This window comes from Centropristis striata, chromosome 1, assembly GCF_030273125.1.
Source record: "Centropristis striata isolate RG_2023a ecotype Rhode Island chromosome 1, C.striata_1.0, whole genome shotgun sequence".
NCBI lineage: Eukaryota > Metazoa > Chordata > Actinopteri > Perciformes > Serranidae > Centropristis > Centropristis striata.
The window spans coordinates 22,690,968-22,711,746 of record NC_081517.1 but is presented as its reverse complement, the minus strand read 5'-3'; the positions used below and the strand labels follow the sequence as shown (position 1 = coordinate 22,711,746).

Sequence of the window (20,779 nt, the reverse complement as noted above, 5' to 3'; positions counted from 1 at the left end):
AAACTAATAAAAACTAAACTAAAACCAAAAATAAATAAAACTGATTAAAAGTAGGAAACTCACTCTAAAAAATTATTAAAACTAACTGAATTTGAAAACAAAAAATGACACAAAATTAAAACTAAAACTAATGAAAAATCCAAAAATATTATAACCTTGATGTGTTCCGGGGGTTATGGTTTCTATTCAGGGATCCAAACACAAAAGCATTTAGGTCACATCCTCTGTCATCCACTGGAAATAACATTATGCCTTGTGTCCTAAATACTAACTCCTACTGGTATGTCTGTCTCAGATAGTCAGATTAGCTGATACAACAGGATTATAAGAGATCGCACACGCCACACGCCTACAGTGACACACACAAACACTCACTGGATAGACACAAACATGCACCTAGAAATATGCACTCGCAGCAAGGTTATTATAGTTTTGGATTTTCCATCAGTTTTAGTTTTAATTTTTTTGTGATTTTTTGTTTTTAAATTCAGTTAGTTTTAATGAGTTTTTAGAGTGAGTTTGCTAGTTTTAGTTCGTTTTTATTTTTTGGAAAATGTTTAGTTTTTATTAGTTTTAGTGTTAGTTTTAGTTTTTTTGTACTGGGGTATTTGTTGGGTGGGAGATTCAAAAAGGTCACAATAAATGTTTCCTTTATTTCCTTTGTCTGATCCATCTCAGCCCCAATGAGTTTATTAAGTCATTAAACCAGATAGATGAAATAGATTTCATATCAACCAAAAAGGTTTATGTATGAAAAAAGTTGACAAAGACGCAAACGAAGGACATTTTCACTATAATTCTAGTTAGTTTTAGTTAGTTTTGTAACCCCAAAATACAGTTTCAGTTAGTTATCGTTTTTTACAAAACTCTCGTTTTTATTTTTTGTTTCTATTTCAGTTAACAAAAATGTTTTTTCAATTCTAGTTTTCAATATTTCCTTAGTTTTTGTTAACTATTATAACCTTGACTCACACAAATGCATACTGTTTATTAAACATAACCACTACACACACACACACATACATACACACACGTCACATGTACAAGAATACACACACATTTGGCATTTGCCTTGAATACCATCTTAAATTTGGCCTCTATATACAGTCTCAAAATTCATACTACACATTCCACGTACCACACACACACACACACACACACACACACACACACACACACACACACACACACTCACAGCAGCAGCAGAAGAGCACATCTTGAAAGCCTTTCCCTTTTCACTTTCCCTTTTTTTCTAAAATACCCCCCTCTCTTTCCACTTCCCCTCTGTCCATCATTCAGAGCAGCACTGACTATAATATATTCTTTTACTGCGTGTTTGACCTTTGGCTCTTCTCTTTACACACAGAGCTGAGGAATGTCAGCAATGTAGACCAACACACACACACACACACACACACACACACACACACACACACACACACACACACACACACACACACACACACACAAACACACACAGCTGTCTGTTAAATCTCCATAGTCTCTGAGTCAAAGTGAACAGGACAGACCTGTCTGTGTTCCTGTCTCACTGGCTGATGTTGGTGCTGCTTTTAACAGTTTCCAGTGAAGCTTTACAATGTAGAATTACTTATAACATGACTGCTACATCTAGGATCAGGTTAGAGCAGCATTCCTGCTCCCTCTGTTAACACACAAGTCTCGCTTGTCCTGAATGACTAATTGTTAATTTGCTATAGAGTAGTCCTACAATTAGGCTGTTTTTAAGAAGCACTGCTTAAGAGTAGTGCTGGGCAGTAATTCAATACAATAACTTATCTTTTTTCATTGGCATCGAATCGAGATAAAAACAAATATGGAGATATCCTGATACAAAATTACATTGTCTAATCTGATAGTAAAAGCACTAGGGCTGGGCAACATGACAATATAGATCACCTAAACAATATAAAAATGCTTGATATTCTTCTATAATGTTTGTGTCAGAATGTCAAAAACCAGTAGCTAAATTGTGTTACGCCAAGTTTATGTCATTTAGATTATGCTTTATGTTCTGATCCTTGCAGATGAGGGCAAAGATGGAGATGAGTGTGGAGCATACAAAAGTAGGCTTTACCATGTGGTTTTTTCATATGGACAATAATTGTCCATAACTGAATAACCAGAAAACATGCTGTGTTTTATGTGATAGATAGATATTTTAGCCCCATATTGCCCTGCTTTAAGGACAATTACTACAACAACAGTACAGTTATAAAGACTCTGGCCTCAAGCAGTTTGGCTTTCTTCTAAACCAGCCATCTGTTTTTCCTTGATTATAATTCCTTTTTTCAAAAACTTTTGCATTCACTCTGTTTTTATTTTGTTGGAGAAGCAGTAGGGCCCTTAGGGACCTTAAAAATGACCCCCAGGTCTACATTTTCATACTGGGGTGAAGAAGAGGGGTCTCTTCTAAAATGATGTCTTTATGTTGGACGCACCTGCTGTTACACACACACACACACACACACACACACACACACACACACACACACACACACACACACAGTTTGTGCTATAAAAGAGAACAGGCTTGTGTTTGAGCTGCTCTCAGCTGTCATTGGCTTTGTGTCTCCATCACCATGGTGACAGGCTCTTACATTTGCACTGTAGAGCTCCATTCAGAGGGAAGCAGCACCTGTCCCAACCAGGCCAGTTGTTACCAGTCAGTTATATGAGGTAGAATATTATTATTCCAGGCACAGTCTGTGTGTGTGTGTGTGTGTGTGTGTGTGTGTGTGTTTGTGTGTGTGTGTGTGTGTGTGTGTGTGTGTGTGTGTGTGTACCATGTATACCTTTCAAGTGATGGCAAATAGAGTTGTTCCGATTCCGATACCAGTATCGAAAATTACTCTGATACTGCAGAAAAATGCTGGCATTCAGCTGGCGAGTACTGGAGTCTAGGCACCGATCCGATACCAGGTAATTTGTGAAATTAGTAATCTATTTACTTGTTCACTCCGTTGAGCTCAGGCACAGTTATTATTCTTGTTCCGAGCTCCAACTTCCGACTTTCAAGTTCTGACTTTGAGTGTAAATTAAACACACAATACGGCGTTACGGTAACAACGTGTTAGACCCGCCTTCAAAATAAAAGCAAACACATGTAGCAAAATTAGAGCACATGGATGTGTGAGTCCACCACATAATTTACAAGAAGACTGTCAAAATAAGATGCCTTAAATAAAACATGGAAGAACCCTTATTCTCCTTAATTCTCTAAAATATGCAATAATTAAGATGGAATAGTGGCATTAGAATGTGCGAGAGGCACCAAATTTAGGCTTTTAGGGCAAAAATGTTCTCCGGGGGAGTATGTGCCCCCGGACCCCCAGATTTATTTATTTAAGTTGCTGTTGCACTACTGTTTTATGCTGTTTTGTATACTGTTTTATTTGAAAATAAATGTAAAAAATAAATGGCTTGAATCTGCTGTATTTATTCATGTTTTATAAAGGGTTTAACCTGAGCCAGGCCTTACCACAATGATAATCATATCACAGTCATGCAGGTGTAGCATGATATTTTTTTTATAATTTTATATTTTATACCCACAGCACAAGTATTGGAATCAGTATCGGGAGGGAAAAAATGGCGTCGGAACATCTCTAATGGCAAATATTTGTTTTATTTGATTGGATCTGCTGTCAATACATGAAACACTGAGTGACAAATCACAGCTTCAAAATCTATAAACTATGTGTCAGGAAAATTACGGAGCACCACAGAAGGAGATAATAATAATAATAATAATAATAATAATAATAATAATAATAATAATAATAATAATAATAATAATAATAATAATAATAAAGAAATATCAAAGTGCTACAGAAACCAGAAACAAAAACAAAAGACTAAGAAGAACTCAGACACATTAAAATCAGCAGTAGATAAAACAGACACAGGTAATAAAGTACATTATTAAGAGATTAAGGTGCAGAGACAATAATAAAAACATCTAGGGACAACCTAAAAAATGCCTCCCTGAACAAAAAAGTTTGATCTTTGATCTTTGATAGTCCAGATGCTGTATACTTTATCTCAATACTTTTTCCAAATATTTCAGATTTGAAACAGAGTTAATGAAAACACTTGGAAACAGGTAGAGCCAGAGGAAAGCGTGCGTGTGCTTCTTAGAGTTTGAATTGGTCATGAGAAGAATCAGCCCTTCTGCATACTTCTGAGCTGACTTGCAGATGTTTCAGGGTTTGATCTCATGTCTGTTGTAAGAGTAATTAAGCTGGAATGTGGTTGTCAAGGAACGCACACACACACACACACACACACACACACACACACACACACACATACATACACACAGAAATGTGTTATTCATTTCCAGTAGAGACACCGACTGTTCCAGTCATGTTCTATCTCAGAATAGTCTGGACTGGCATAATGTGATGATTATATATTGATGTATGTTACTGACTCAACATCTTGCCTTCACTCCCCTATCATCTGCCCCCAAAAGGATTTCTAACTGAAATCATCTGTAATAAATCACTCCATTCTCTTCTCCTATTATTCTATTCTGCTTTACTGCAAGCTATGAAACATTGACCACCCAATGGGAGTACACTGCAAAAAAGGTGTGTCTAAAAACAAGATAAAAACACTAAATCTGAGGGAAATGATCTTGCTGCATGGACAGATAATTTCACTTGACAAGATTTCTTAAATTAAGATTATTAAATCTAAAAATAAACATGTTGAACGCTTAAAATAAGATATTAACTCTTAAAACAAGATAAATTATCTAACACTTCTAAATCTCAAGTTTTTTTTACCTTGGTAAGAAATAAATGATTTGCAGTTTCTTATTTTAAGCGTTCAACATGCTTATTTCTAGATTTAGTTATCTTAATTTAAGAAATCTCTTGGTTTTATTCTGGTTTAAAATTGTTTTATTCTGGTTTTATGTAGTTTTATGTGATTTTATTCTGGGGGGTTTTTTCTGGTTTTAAGTGGTTTGAACTGGGTTTTATTCTGGTTTTATCCTGATTTTATTATGTTTTATTCTTGTTTTAAAAGTTAATTTCTTATTTTAAGCGTACAACATGCTTATTTCTAGATTTAATAATCTTAATTTATGAAATCTCTTGGTTTTATTCCGGTTTAAAATGGTTTTGTTCTAGTTTTAAGTGGTTTGAACTGGGTTTTATTCTGGTTTTAACTGGTTTTATTCTGGTTTTAACTGGTTTTATTCTGGTTTTATGTGTTTTTATTCTGGTTTTAAGAGTTAATTTCTTATTTTAAGCGTACGACATGCGTATTTCTAGATTTAATAATCTTAATTTAAGAACTCTTGTCAAGTGAAATTATCAGCAAGATCAGCAAGATCTTTTCCCTCAGATTTAGTGTTTTTATCTTGTTTTTAGACACACCTTTTTTGGAGTGTTCATGTAGCCTACTTTCAAGTGTCCTTCAAGTGTTTTCAATCAAAAGTACAAGCTACCATTTTGCCTTCCAGTCATATCCTCTCAGTGCTGTGAGCATCTGAAGAAAGGGAAGGAGGAGGTACGCACCAGCTTGGAGGAGGCCTTGAACAGGCAGGAGGAGAAACACAAGGAGGAGCTAGTGCAGCTGGAGGACAGGTGCAACATTTTCTGAAGTGCTCACAGCTGAACTCTTAGCCTCACCTGCATGAGATTTTAAAAACAATAACAAAAAATTATAAGTAGGGCCGGGACTTGATTAAAAAAAAGAATCTAATTAATTAGAGGCTTTGTAATTAATTAATCGAAATTAATCACATTTTAATCACATATAAATATTTGACCTGAGAACAATGAGAAGTAATTTTTTTCACATGGATTTTTAGTATACCATTGAATAATGACTGAATGCATAAGGTTAGGCAACAAAAATATTGCAATTTTTGCCATCAAGTGTAGCAATAGCATATTTAGCCATTAGCTGCTATATGTTTTGCATTGAGGTGATACTTGAGGCTGGATGTGCTGATATGTGAATTCCTTGTTGCATAGCAACACAACCATGCTCTTATCGACGCTTCCATCCGTTGGTTTTTTGTAACTAAATGTCCCATCATCCACGGGGCCAACCAAAGCGCTCTCATCAGCTTCTTCCTTCATGTTCACTGTGGTTTGTTGTTGTCTGGACTCATGAACGCTAGTTGGTGCTCCAGTATAATCGGTCCGCCTGAAACTCATCTAGTGAGAAACGTTCCGCGGTGCAAAAATAAGTGCCATTAAGTAATTAATTAATCTTAATGAACGTGTTAAAGTCCTGGCCCTAGTTATAAGTGGTAGCATGCTGTTGTATGGAAATGAAAGCGTGCACTGATTCTACTCTTCTCTGGATGTCATTTGTCTGTGTTCCTCTGTGTGTGTCAGGTTGAGGAGTTTTTACCAAACAGAGTGGGACAAAGTCCACCACACGTACCAGGAGGAGGCTGACAAGTACCGCATTTTGATGGAGCAGCAGGTCAGAGCACATATATACAGACACACACACACAAACACACAGACATATGCACACACTATGGGGGGATATACATGGGGGTGGAAAGGGACATGGAGAACAAGACGCACGTATATTTGCTCATGTGATCATTTATTAAAATTAAAAACACACATGTGACTCTAATCCAATGCTGCGACCAAAATCACACTATATACTGATACTAGGTTCAACATACTTTTGTGAAAATAAACAGTAAGTATCCACTAGGGTTGTCACGATACTAAAATTTTCAACTCGATACCGATACTCAGGAAAATATTCAATACTTGATACCATTTTCGATACCACAAGGATAAAAACAAAGACCCCAAAATTTAACAGAAATATATTAACAAGAAGAATGCAACATGTAAAAATGAACAGAACTACAGGTTAAATATTTATATATTCCAATTAATATGGCTGATAGCTTTGTTTCTAACTGTCTTTCAAGCAAAGGTAAGTTCTCGTGTTATATCTTTGAAACTCAAGCAGTGCAAACACTGTTGTTCAGCAGAAATGACTAATGTACTGATCACAGACACACACTCATACAAACACACATGTGGGACTTAAAGTAAATTATCAAACGAACATATTTACGTGCCACTTGTCCTCACTGTCTCTTACCATGCCCACTACTACTACTACACGCACGCACACACACACACACACACACACACACACACACACACACACATTCTTGTACTTCTATCTTTGTGAGGGCCCCCATTGGAATAGTGAATTTAAGTTTTAGTTTTAATTGGGTTGTGAATTTTTGTTTTCAAATTCAGTTAGTTTTAATTTGTTTTTAGAGTGAGTTTGCTTGTTTTAGTTTAGTTTTTATTAGTTTTAGTTTTTTGTAATAGCGTATTTGTTGGGTGGGAGATTAAAAGAGGTCACAGTAAATTTTGCCTTTCTTTCCTTTGCCTGATCCATCTTCATTATGTATGAAAAAAGTTGACAAAGATGAAAACGAAGGACATTTTCACAATAATTTTAGTTAGTTTTAGTTAGTTTTGTAACCACACAATACAGTTTCAGTTAGTTATCGTTTTTTTGAAAACTCTCATTTTTATTTTTATTTCAGTTGACGAAAATGTTTTTTTCAATTCTAATTTTTGTTATTTCGTTTCGTTTTCGTTAACTATAATAACCTTGTTCCCTAGCCCCTTAAGTTAACCTGAACATAAACCTAGTTATAACCTAAAATAAATTGTGATATTTCAAAAAAAAGAAGTGAGGACCGGCCAAAATGTCCTCACTTTGCAAAAATGTCCTCACTCTGTTGGTTAAAAACGTGTTCCGGTCCTCACTATGTAGGAAGTACAAGAACACACACACACACGATTTTCAATCAAATGTTGAATAAAAAGTAGTTGCCTGTTAGTCTCATAAAATGTTCTTCAGCCTATGTCTCTCCCATAAATATTTTTATCACTAGTAGAAAAGTTTGAGAGCTGAACATGCCAGGATATAAAAACAACACTCTCTCAAACAATGCAACATGACATGTAATACATGGATTTAATGGGTTGAGAAGAAAGGAGCAGTTTCATGTAATGTCAGTGCGGTTCTTTCTGATCATCTTGGAGAAGTTGTCATGGAAACACACCCACCACAGATGCTACAGAGAGCTGTGGCTTAATATTTCTACTGTTTCTGTCTCACCTTTGAAGATCCCACTCTCTTCAGTTGGAGCTCTAGCTCACAGGAGCTAGTTGTGACTCATACAGCTTAGATTCAGCACATACCTCACAGCTGCTTATAAAAATAGCTGTGCCATTTACTGTCACCATGGTAGCATCTCTAATGTTGACTGTAGAAACTGGTCAACATACTGTTAACCCTTATTAGGGCACTCATTGAAATACTTGCAAATTCCAAATTTCAACCCTAGAGAATCTTGGAGGATATTACATACAGCCAAAATGTGTAAAAAAAAAAAAACATACGGACCCGGGGGAGGGGGTAATATTTTGAGAAAAAAGTTTGAGATTAAAGTGGTAAATCTATGAGAAAAAAAATGCGGAAATTTATGAGATTTTAAGTGGTGAATCTGTGAGAAAAAAGTTGCCCCCCCCCCCCCCTTTTTCTCGTAAATCAACGAATTTAGCGCGCAGATTTGCCACTTTAAATCTCTTAAATCTGCAACTTTTTTTCTTGTAGATTTGCCACTTTAATCTAGTAAATTTGCAACTTTTTTCTCAAAAGATTACCCCCGTTTGTATTTTTATTTTTATTCATACTTGGCTCTAATATGCCATCATAGTCAAGTTCTCCTGGTAAGTTGTTGAAGAATAACTCTGTTTGTACGACTTATTGCAGATTTTTTTTCTAAATTTTTCATTTTTACATTAGAGGTCAAGGTGAATAAAGTTAGTATTGTTATATTATCATCATACTGATTGGTCAGATGTCATGGTGTCACCGTCTGTGATGTAGCCTGATCTTTGCTGATTGGCTGGAATAAATCCATGTGGTTCTACGACCAAACACAGAGACATGGGGACCTCATTTAGATATCCACTGAAGTTACCAAATATAGTTCTTTGCCCAATAAAGGGTTAAAGTCCCTGTCTAATCTAAAGATCCAACAGTCTGCAGTAACATAATGAGGAGATACTTTCTTCGTTTTTCTCAGCTTTACTGAATTGATTTGCACACTGCTCTGATTTGCATCTGCATCCTTTAGGTAGAGAAACTGAGGAGCCGACAGGAAGCAGAGAGGAAGAACCAGGAAGTGAGTCACAACCAGAAGATGGAATCTCTTAAACTGCAGTATGAGACCTCCACACAAGGTGTGCACACAACAAATACATACATAGCTCAGCACTTGAAATAGTCTTTTATGTGTTGAATTCTGTTATTCAAACAACTGAGAACTTTACATACTGAACTATCTAAAGTAATGGTAACACTTTACAATAACCAACTAAGTGATGTTTATAGATGGTTTATAGACCAATTATTAACCAATTACAAAGTGCTATACATATTTAGTCTTTAAATGTTTTTAACCAATTTCTTAAAGGTATATGAATCATTTCAAAATCATTAACATACTTAATGTAGTGTTACAAATGTTAAAAATTAGTGCAGCTATTGATAAACTATTAATTATAATTGAATTGTTTGTTAATGGTAAATTAACTATAAACTTACATTAATATACCATTTGTTTGTCATTTATAAATGATTTAGTTAGTTAAACATTAATAAATTATGTATTTACCATTCTAAATGGCCTATATACGGTTTATAAATGATGATTAAACATTAATTAGCTATCTGTTTACCATTTATAAATGGTGGTTATTGTAAAGTGTTACCAAAGTAATTTGTATTTTTACCTATTCAAGCTATAATTGCTTTGATATATTGAATACATATTTTCAAGGTTACTCATTACTGATTGGCCCGATCTCTTTATGTTTATGTGGGTTTTTGTTTGTGCATTTCAGAGCTGAAGAGGATCCAGCAGACAGAGCTGGAGAACCTGAATAAAACACTGAAGGACACTGAAACATCTCTCTCTGTAAGAGACATATTCATATATTAATATTAACAGTTTTGCAACAACCTTTTTGTTGTCTTTGGATTCGGACTCCTTCAAAGTCTATTTGCACTGAAAGACTTAACCCTTGTGCCCTCCTCGGGCATTTTTGTACATTTTTCTCATCTTTTTTTTCCATTTGTTGATCATTTTGGCTCTGTTACAGCTTGAGGCATGAATTTTTGCAGGAAGTTTTCTTTTCAGTATTTAAAAAAAAAATCCATTGTCATTAACCCTTACATGTCTTTTAAACGCCACTGGTACATTTACTACCCTCTTGTGACCCTTGTGGCCAAAAAGGCCACACACACTTAACTGCTATAAAATCACCATACATCAATATTTTTTTCAGAATGTTTTTCTCATAAATCTCTTAAACAACTTCAGACTTGTTGAAAACTACTACATTTTTACCCTTTATTTGCCAGTTTATAAATTTGAATTTTTCCAAAATTTCTTCCAAAAAACACAAAAGATTATTATTTTTTCCATAAAATAAATAGTAGAGAGCTGAGGGTTTTGGTGGTGATTAGAGTCTTGGATATGTCAAAGATTAGCAACAAAATTGATTTGATTGCATTAGTATTTTTTATGTAGTGCCAGATATACGAAGCGTGCGTGGCCTTTTTTTGGCCACAAGGGTCAGCAGAGGGAACATCTGGCACATACATAAAAAATACAAATGCAAACAGATCAATTTTGTCTCTAATCTTTGACATATCCAAGACTCTAATCACCACCAAGACCCCAGCTCTCTACTATTTATTTTATGGAAAAAAATATTTTTATTTAATTATTTTTTGGAAGAAATTATGGAAAAATTCAAATATATAAACTGGCATATAAAGGGTAAAAATGTAGTAGTTTTCAACAAGTCTGAAGTTGTTTAAGAGATTTATGAGAAAAACAATCTGAAAAAAATATTGATGTATGGTGATTTTATAGCAGTTTTGGTGTGTGTGGCCTTTTTTGGCCACGAGGGTCACGAAAGGGTAAATTTGAGGAGGGCACAAGGGTTAACGCCATTCTATAGAAAACTTAGAGTCCTGGGAGCTGAGTACTCTATACAGTTTATGGCTTTGGGCTGAGCCTTTACTCTAAAAACACAGTAAGTATTAACAGAATGTGTATGCTCTGAATGCATGTAGCTGTGAGCACAGAATCCATGTATGTTGCAGGTGCTGCAACAATCAAAGCAGATATTTTTACAAGTCCAGTGTTCACTCATTCATTCTTCTGTCTCTGTCCTCCTCTATCCCTTTTAACCTTTCTTTAAGGAGAAAATATGTGAGCTGTCAGCAGAGAACGAGGCTCTGAATGAGAAGCTGAAAGTAGAGGAGGAGGGAAGGAAGCAGATACTCACTGATAGGAATCTGGTAAAGATTGTTACATCTATAATCAAATCTTTCTGTCATTGTGACATGGCTCAGACAGAACACAATATTTTAGTATAGTAGGATTGATAGAAACACTGTTGGTGTGAATCTATCTCTCTGCTTAACATGACTTCCCCCTGCTGGTTTATAACCGTCACACATTCTAAACCCAATGAACTGATATCTCTAACCACAGCAAGGTTATGTAGTTTGGGATTTTTTATTAGTTTTAGTTTTAATTTCGTTGTTGTTAGTTTAAATGAGTTTTTAGAGTGAGTTTGCTAGTTTAAGTTTGTTTTTTTGTTTTTTTAAATGCTTTAGTTTTAGTTTATTTTTTATTTTTTGACAATGCTTAGTTTTAGTTTAGTTTTTATTAGTTTTAATGTTCGTTTTAGTTTTTTTTGTAATCTATTTGTGGGTCAAAGAGGTCATAATAAATTTTGCCTTTATTTCCTTACTTCCTTTCCAGGTGTTTTGAATTTTGGTTGGAGTGTAGACATCCCAGTCTCAGTAAACATATTTACCATGTGTTCCTGCATGTTCACTCTTTCTAACGGGAACACTCGATTACATATGAAAAACGTTGACAAAGACGAAAACGAAGGGCATTTTCACTATAATTTTAGTTCATTTCAGTTAGTTATCATTTTCTTAAAAACTCTTGTTTGTATTTTTATTTCAGTTAATGAAAATGTTTTTCTCAATTCTAGTTTTCGTTATTTCGTTAGTTTTTGTTAACTATTATAACCTTGACTCACACACATGCATACTGTTTATTAAACATAACCACTACACACACACACATATATACACACACATATACAAGAATACACACACATTTGGCATTTGCCTTGAATACCATCTTAAATTTGGCCTCTATATACAGTCTCAAAATTCATACTACACATTCCATGTACCACACACACACACACACACACACACACACACACACACACACACACACACACACACACAGAAACACACATTTCGTTAGTTTTTGTTAACTATAATAACCTTGAACCACAGGTGTTCCTTAGGTCCCAATAATGACATAAAAAGCCTGACGACATGGTAGCTAATCATTACCATGTCTGTCTGTGCTGCCATGGGCAGGGAGCATTAAAGTGTGTTGCAGCTGCTCTAACATGTGTTTGTCTGTCCAGAAGGACTCCCACACACTGTACCTGGAGCAGGAGCTGGAGAGTCTTAAGGTGGTACTGGAGATCAAGAACAACCAGGTGCACCAGAAGGAGAAGAAGCTCATGGAGATGGACAAACTGGTGGGCTTCAGTCTTTCTCTATCATATTGGAGTGTTGATTGACCCACTGCGGTTTAAATGTTTCATTTTCTCTAGGGCTGTTGAAATGAACTTGGTAACTGACGCGATTAATTTTGAACACAACACAATTAACGCATTTTGTCTGTCTACTTCCTGTGTGGGGGGGCTGATGTCACGTAACAAAAGCCACGAAACCTGCAGCGGCCAAGCTGAGAGTTAGTCAGGGTTTGCCTTTAGTTAAATAGTTTCATTGCTTTTTAAAAAAATAATTTAAAAAAACAATAAATAAAAGAAAACCATAAAACACTTAAACAAGAGCAGAGTCTCATGCGTGGAGGTAAGGTGGGGCGAGACCATTTAAAGATTTAAAAAACAATAAAAGAATCTTAACCCTCTGGATTCACCAATCACACCAACATGATCAAATCACATGACTTCTTGATGACATCACAATGTAAAAACCAAGCAGTGTTTCAACTTCCCTCTAAATTACTGGATTAAAACTCCATGTCAGTTTTTGTTTGATGATGATAGGCATAGACGGATTATCATGACCACGGGCCCTGGACACAAACTCACCACGGGCCCCTGCCTACACACGCAAACAGTGTGCGCGCAAAGGCGCTCTTCCCATTACGCACATAACAACACCGGGCAACACACAACCACACAAAATAACAAAATAAGTCATTTTAGGTCTGTTTTGTTTGGCACCTGCCACGTACAGGACGATATACACATAGACGGATTATCATGACCACGAGCCCCTGTCTACACACGCATTATGTTCGTGTGCAACGGCGCTCTTTCCAATACGCACATAACAAAACCGGCACACACAACCACACAAAATTACTGTCAGTTTAGGTCTGTTTTGTTTGGCACCTGCCATGTACAGGATGATATATATATTATGGGAGAGACAGAAAGCTCAAATAGCCAGCCCTTGCAGTATAAATTAAAATATAGGTAACCACCTATTTTTAAAAATGAAACCATCAACCAGCGCATCCAGAGTGTCCCATTAATACTCTCTCTCTCCCTCGCGCTGACTGGCGCACACAGACGCACTTACACACACAAATACAGGCACATGCCATGGAGGAGTCATGTTGTAATGGTAATAAACAAATGCACTAAATCGCACTAATGTGTTCAGACCGACCGTCCGACCAGGGGGTCAAACACGGCACTCAGCTGCCGAGTACTCAGATACCGGCTACAGTCCTAGGAACTACTCACCTAAACCAGCAGCTTTTTCCTGGCCTTCTTCGAGGCAAAGTCCTTGATAAAGTAATCAAAGTCCAACTCTCTGACCAGTTTAGCCTCTACGGCCAGTTACATAGTGTGGTTTCAGCCATTTCAGCTTTTTCTTCCCTCTGTTTTCATTTAGCTGATCCACTGAGCGCCCGCGTCTCCATTTTAAAAACGCATTGTACCTTTGACCCCAGCGACCAGCGTATTGTGTCACCACACATTACTGATTTAATCTTATAATTTCTAAAGCATTTAATTTATTTTATTACCATACATTTTCAAAGCCACATTCATTCCAATATCGTTTTAAATTGTACCAAAAAAAATATTTTAAAAAAATCTGAAGGCCAAGGGCCCCTATTGGCTCTCGGGCCCTGGGCACACGCCCACTTTGCCCATGCGGTAATCCGTCTATGATGATAGGCCAAGTATAACCGGTGATAAGGTCAAATACATTTAGCATAAAAATACAAAAACAGATGTTATCCTTATTTTGTCTCTTATGTGCAACCTGTGTCCACAGTTGCAAGATTTAAAATTATTTATTAAGTATGTTTGTGGTTTGTAAGTAAATGAAAACAATTTTCAAAAATCTGAAGTTCTTTTGTGGGGTTTTTTTTTTCTGTTCAAAATGTTGATCCAGTAAGTCAAAGTGATAAAATAATTATCAGGTCATAAAGGTGAGGTTGTGCTGATAATGACATGGTAAACATTGTTTTAAGTGGTATACACAGGCAGAATGAAAAGGATTCAAAAACGGCCAAAATAGCCCCAGACTCCAGAGGGTTGAAATGGACTTTAAAATGCACGCCTGCTCATAATATAAACTTATTTTGCCTTGTATTGCCGTTGCTCAGCAGAGTGTCTGTCACCCGTCAGTCAGTCAAACCCCGTCCCCCACCTCTCCGTCCTCCTCTGAGACATGCGCGCATTCATACACGTACACATGCACTGTATTTACCGAGTTGCCCTCCCCAATTCTCCACTTCAAAACTATTCCAGCATGATAGAGAAACGTACCTACCTGTCTGTATCAGTCCCGTCCCCACATCATCTCTCTGTGTGCCTAGGCGCGCGCCAAACTAATTACTATCAACCTGTCCGGGCCTTCAGAGGTCCAAACACACTGTTGCATTATGCCGTTCGGTAGCTAACATTAGCTTACAATTAAAGTTGTTTTAATCACAAAAAGCTACTATTGATAAACATATGCAGCTTTTAAAATAAGAGCACAGTGTGTTAACAGAATCCACTACAGAATTTACAAGAAGACTTAAATAAAACATACAAGAACCTTTATTCTCCTTTACAAAATTTCATTAAAACATGCAACAATTAAGATCAGTGTATATGATGGAATAGTGGCATTAGAATATGTGAGGAGCCACCAAATTTGGGATTTTATGTAAAAAATTAAAAAATTCTCCAGGGCGGCATGCCCCCAGAACCCACTAGACAGCTCTTTTTCCATACTGACTGGCTGCTTCATGTCCTCGTGACAAGCCCTGTTGAAATTACAAATCTCAGAGTAGGATGACAAAGATTCTATATCACAATACCCGATTGTGAAATATGTTATGTGAGGTGTTTGGGCGCGCGCCGAACTAAATACTATCACCCTTTCCGGGCCTTCAGAGGTCCAAACACACTGTTTCATTATACCGTTCGGTTGCCATGAGCTAACATTAGCTAACAATTAAAGTTGTTTTAATCACAAAAAGAAAATCTCTACTAACTTTACTATACCAACCGTATTAAACACAAAATAAGAGCACAGTGTGTTAACAGAATCCACCACAGAATTTACAAAAAGACTGTCAAAATATGATGACTTAAATAAAGATAAGAATAAGATGTAAAAACCCTTATTCTCCTTTATAATAATTTATTAAAATAGGCAACCATTAAGATCAGTGTATATGATGGAATAGTAAAATCCTTTGACAGTTTCACAGTGATATGCACCATTTGCTAAGCTGCATTTAACAAACACAGAAGCTCAACCTCCATAAGATATCATCTCCACTCCACGTTGCAGGAATGTTGTGAGTGAATAACAAAACCCATTAAAATAAGCTCCTGGTCATGCCGTTTTACCATGGAAATGTGAAAGATTGTCTTAAATTAATATCTGGCCACCCGACACTTTTCTTTTTGAACCTGCATCTGTTTCTGATGCTGTTAAACAATTATCACCCTTTGGTTACTCATTACTTTGGTGATTTATTTTGTATTTAATTTGCCCTTTAAGAAGCTTTAGACTTTAGGGGGAAAATATATTTTAATCTAGATTAATTCATTTCAAAATTTGAAATTAATTAGGTTTTTTTAATTTATTGACAGCCCTAATTTTCACAAAAGACCAATATGTAAAACTTCACTTTCTATACTGTTTTTGGGGTAAAATGGTCAAATTGAAGTTGGGCCCAAAACATGCAGTCCAGACATAGCGACACTGTTCAGACAAATGTTTGCATCTGCATAAAGGAGCTTGCATTAAATCAGTGTTTTGTTCATAGTTGGAGACTAATGTGAAGTTGGAGGAATGTATGAAGAAGGTCCAACAGGAGAACGAGGACTACAAGGCCCGCATGGACAAACATGCTGCTCTCTCCAGGTATGTGTGTGTGTGTGTGTGTGTGTGTGTTTGTGTGTGTGGGCGCGCGCGCATGCGTGTGTGCTAGCGCGTGTGTGTGCCTGTAAATGTGTTTATTGGTGAGTATATTTTGTTGGATCACACATGGACAGTTGAGTTTCACCCATTGACCAGTGTGTAGCAGTTATTATATTATACTCAATAAATCACAAGAATTGTTTATTTTGTGATAGAAGCACACAATTTGGTGGATGTGTTGGTGGATATGTTTCAAACAAATCTGCATATTAGGCCATCGCAAGTTCGCCCCCTAGTGGCCATAGCAGTCATTTTCTTCGTTGAAATTACAAAAAATATTTAAATTATTTCTTAAAATATTTTAAAAATTGAAACTAAATATACAAACGTTAATTAAAAAATGTAAATACACATATTAAATTAACAAAACTCCAGTTAAGCACTCTTTCAGTTATTTTTCCTGCCCCACCACAATTGGGCTAGCCATCGAGCATTTGCTTCCTGGGACAAGCAGTGCAGTGGACTGTCCATCAAGGTATGTCTAAATATTTTATTTCACCTGTTATAATTATGAATAAAATATGCTATGAACATCATAAAGGCTAAAGAGAAAAAAAATCATCATGGGCCTTGGCGGAAAAGTAAATTAGCAAGATAGCAAAAATAGGTACTTAAGCTAGCTAGTTAGCTTGGAACATGTATCAGTGGCTGTTGGGTGTGAGAGCTTAATAAGACACTGTTAAATTATGTCCTGTGGAATGTGGACATGCCTCTCTGCACACACACACACACACACTATATGTAATGTCTCCTTTGCCCATGTGGTTCTTTTTTTCTTTTTTTAAATGTATTTTATAACTCCATCACAGTTAGTCAGGCGGCTTAGGACCAGATTTGAGAAGAAAGGGATACGCCGGACAAAAGCACCAAAATTTTGCAGATAGGAGACGGCAGCCATATAAGCCATAAGTCTATGAGAACCAATATATCTTCCAAGCCACTTAGAAGGTCAATCTTGGTGTCAAAATATACATTTTCTGGGTCAAAGAAGCTGGGTTAAAGCTATTGAGAATATCACTGGATGACTCACTGTAAATAATTTGTTGATCAAGATCTGACATGAGATGAAAGCGTACCCTTGATTTTTTTGAGCAGTGTACGTGGCAGCTAATCCACACTCTCCTGTGAACATAGATTCCAAACAGTTTCAACTCAGGATACCCTGCTGCAGCACTTGAAGTGAGTGGCCCAGTCTGAGTGAAAATGAGCATATCTATTTGATCAAATAATCATCTAGTGATATTCTCAATAGCTTTAAATGATTCCTGGACCCAGAAAATGTATATTTTGACACCAAGATTGACCTTCTAAGTGGCTTGGAAGATATAGCATTTCTCATAGACTTTATATGGCTGCCATCACCGCAATCTTGATGAAGTGGCTCCTACTAAAAATTGAAACCTATAATGATAGAGAGTATGTGGAAAGCTAAGCCGCCTGACTAAGTCACACAACTCAGTACAAGGATTTTGCCAGAAAGAGTAACCTGCTACAAGTAACCCTAGTAGAATTTTTAAAATGTATGATTTTTTTCTCTGTCTAAAAGTGTTTTTTGTTTTTATTGTTGCAGGTCATACAATATTGAAAATTATTTTTTCTTTTTAAGGAGCAACAGAAGAATACAAGCCAAAGAGGAGGCCGTAGCCTGTGAATGGGAATATCAAGACCTAATAAAATGTTATACAAAGTTAATGTTCTTTTCTATTAGACTGTAATAAAGCTTTTGTCACTTTAACATGTCTCTAAATTATATATTTTTGGTGCTGAAAACGTGAAACAGCAGCTGTAGGGTAGGCAAAGCATTCCTTGCCAGTAACCACCGGCTTTTAAATGACCATTTTTAAAAATGGCCGCCACAGCCATCAGAATTTTTTTTGTGATGGCCCAATATCCAGATTCATTAAACATGTATTCAGCAATGAGTGTACCAAATTTGATGCTTTTATCACAAAATGAACGATTGTTCAGCTAATCTGCCCCACTACACAGGGGATGCACATTTTTGGGGGGTGCTACTCACACGTTTAGCCCCGTTGCTCATTCCATGAATGCACGATCCTTACAAGCTGTACCTCGTTGTAAAGGTGACTAATCAGGCTTTCCAACAATATACAATTCATCACCAGTTGGTATTATTAAAAGGGCAGTTTTTATTCATCATTGATTTATTCGTATAACAAATGCCTGCCACGGCCACTAGGGGGCGCTTTTGAGGTGGCCCAATATCCAGATTTGTTCGAAACATATTCACCAACACATCTACCAAATTTCATGCTTTTATCACAAAGTGAACGATTGTTGTACAATATTGAGCTAATCCGCCCCACTATATGGGTGTGTGTGTGTGTATATATATATGACAATCCAAGTAAATCTTCACCATTTCAAATCTTTAAGCCTTCATATACCTTAACTCTGCACTGCAAAAAGGTGTGTCCAAAAACAAGATAAAAACACTCAATCTGAGGGAAATGATCTTGCTGCATGGACAGATAATTTCTCTTGACAAGATTTCTTAAATTAAGATTAATAAATCTATAAATAAGCATGTTGAACGCTTAAAATAAGAAACTGCAAATGATTTATTTCTCACCAAGATAAAAAAAACTTATAATAATTTATATGATAATTTATCTTGTTTTAAGAGTTAATTTCTTATTTTAAGCATTCAACATGCTTATTTCTAGATTTAATAATCTTAATTTAAGAAATCTTGTCAAGTGAAATTACCTGTCCATGCAACAAGATAATTTCCCTCAGATTTAGTGTTTTTATCTTGTTTTTAGACACACCTTTTTGCAGTGTGGTGGCCAGAGTGTGTTTCCCTTTAGCCCAATTTTTTTTTTTAATTGTTTGTTTGTTTTTCTGTGTTCTGTTTTGTTTTTTTAACTGTAATTATGTATATACATTGTGAAGCACATTGAGTCTGCCTTGTGCATGAAATGCGCTCTATAAATAAAGTTGAATTGAATTGAATTGAATTGAATTGAATCCATCTGTCTGTGTCCTCCTGCAGGCAGTTGTCCACTGACCAGGCCAAACTCCAGCAGACGCTGCAGAAAGAGTCCAAAGTCAATAAGCGGCTATCGATGGAGAACGAGGAGCTACTGTGGAAGCTTCACAACGGCGACCTGCTGGCGAGTTCCCGCCGCCTCTCACCCACCTCGCCCTTCGGTTCACCACGGAACTCTGCCTCCTTCCCCATCACTGCACCTTTATCGCCTAGATAACCCCAACAATAAAGGACAAGTCCTTCCTCTCCTCTGACCTCCTGCATCTCCTAAAAACCTTTACAAACCTCACAAAGATGGTGACTTACCCAAATACAGAGAAAGACTTTAGTCACAGCAGTATTGGATATTAATGATGAACTTGTACATTTTAAATGAACCGCATTAAAGATGGTTATTTGTAAAGTGAAAAGACATTGCAGAGACACTAAGTCTCAGAGTGGGATTGGCCTTGCTCTCTACCAAATGCCTGGTTTTTCTAAAGAAAACACAAATAACAGGCACACCTCAGGGTCTTTAAATGGCACCTCACTCTTGTTATGACTATCCTTACCTTTTTCTCATATGTTGTACAGTTTTAGTTTCAGCTCATCCTGTTCTTTTATACCACACTCCCTAAAGGGGTAGGTGAGAAAAAACCTTGGATTTGTGGCGTATACAGATTTGTTGAAACAAACTCAAAGTTGTTTGGGGTTCGACAAATTGTAAATCTGCAGTATTTCTTGGTGGATTAGCATGGAATATTTTGCCTTTTCCCTTCCTTCACAGAGGATGTTTTACCCCAAAGAGCGAAGCTCAATCACTGACCTGCTTCACACCTCTGGAAGAAGTGGATGAACCGTTTGTCCTTTTAGTTCAGCTGAGGAGCTGAGCTAAATGACTGACATGAACCTTTGATCCAGTGCATATGGATATGTTCCTCTGTGTAAGGTCCTCACAACGCTACCTTAATCTATGTGGAATGTAATCACCCTTGGATGTTAAATCTGTTCAGAAACTCAAACTTTTAAGAGCCAAAATGCAAAGTATCAATACAAAAAGTATCACTTTGTCTGGTGTTTTTCCTGAAAACCTCAGATGTACCCAAATTGCCTCAGTTCAGCATGTTGTTTTATTTTGGACACAGAATAAATACA

At 36.5% G+C, this 20,779-nt stretch overlaps 1 protein-coding gene across 1 annotated transcript in view; it reads left to right on the top strand.

The window, feature by feature from the left end:
- Positions 1-20,692, top strand: part of LOC131973151 (microtubule-associated tumor suppressor 1 homolog) — an 82,141-nt gene extending 61,449 nt beyond the window's left edge. The window contains exons 11-18 of the mRNA XM_059335030.1: positions 5,495-5,618; positions 6,381-6,471; positions 9,185-9,290; positions 9,954-10,027; positions 11,323-11,421; positions 12,585-12,701; positions 16,478-16,575; positions 19,649-20,692. Of these exons, the coding sequence (XP_059191013.1) occupies positions 5,495-5,618; positions 6,381-6,471; positions 9,185-9,290; positions 9,954-10,027; positions 11,323-11,421; positions 12,585-12,701; positions 16,478-16,575; positions 19,649-19,862 (923 nt within the window). The 3' untranslated portion in view covers positions 19,863-20,692. The remainder of the gene's footprint in view (positions 1-5,494; positions 5,619-6,380; positions 6,472-9,184; positions 9,291-9,953; positions 10,028-11,322; positions 11,422-12,584; positions 12,702-16,477; positions 16,576-19,648) is intronic.
- The last annotated feature ends 87 nt before the right edge of the window (positions 20,693-20,779 follow it).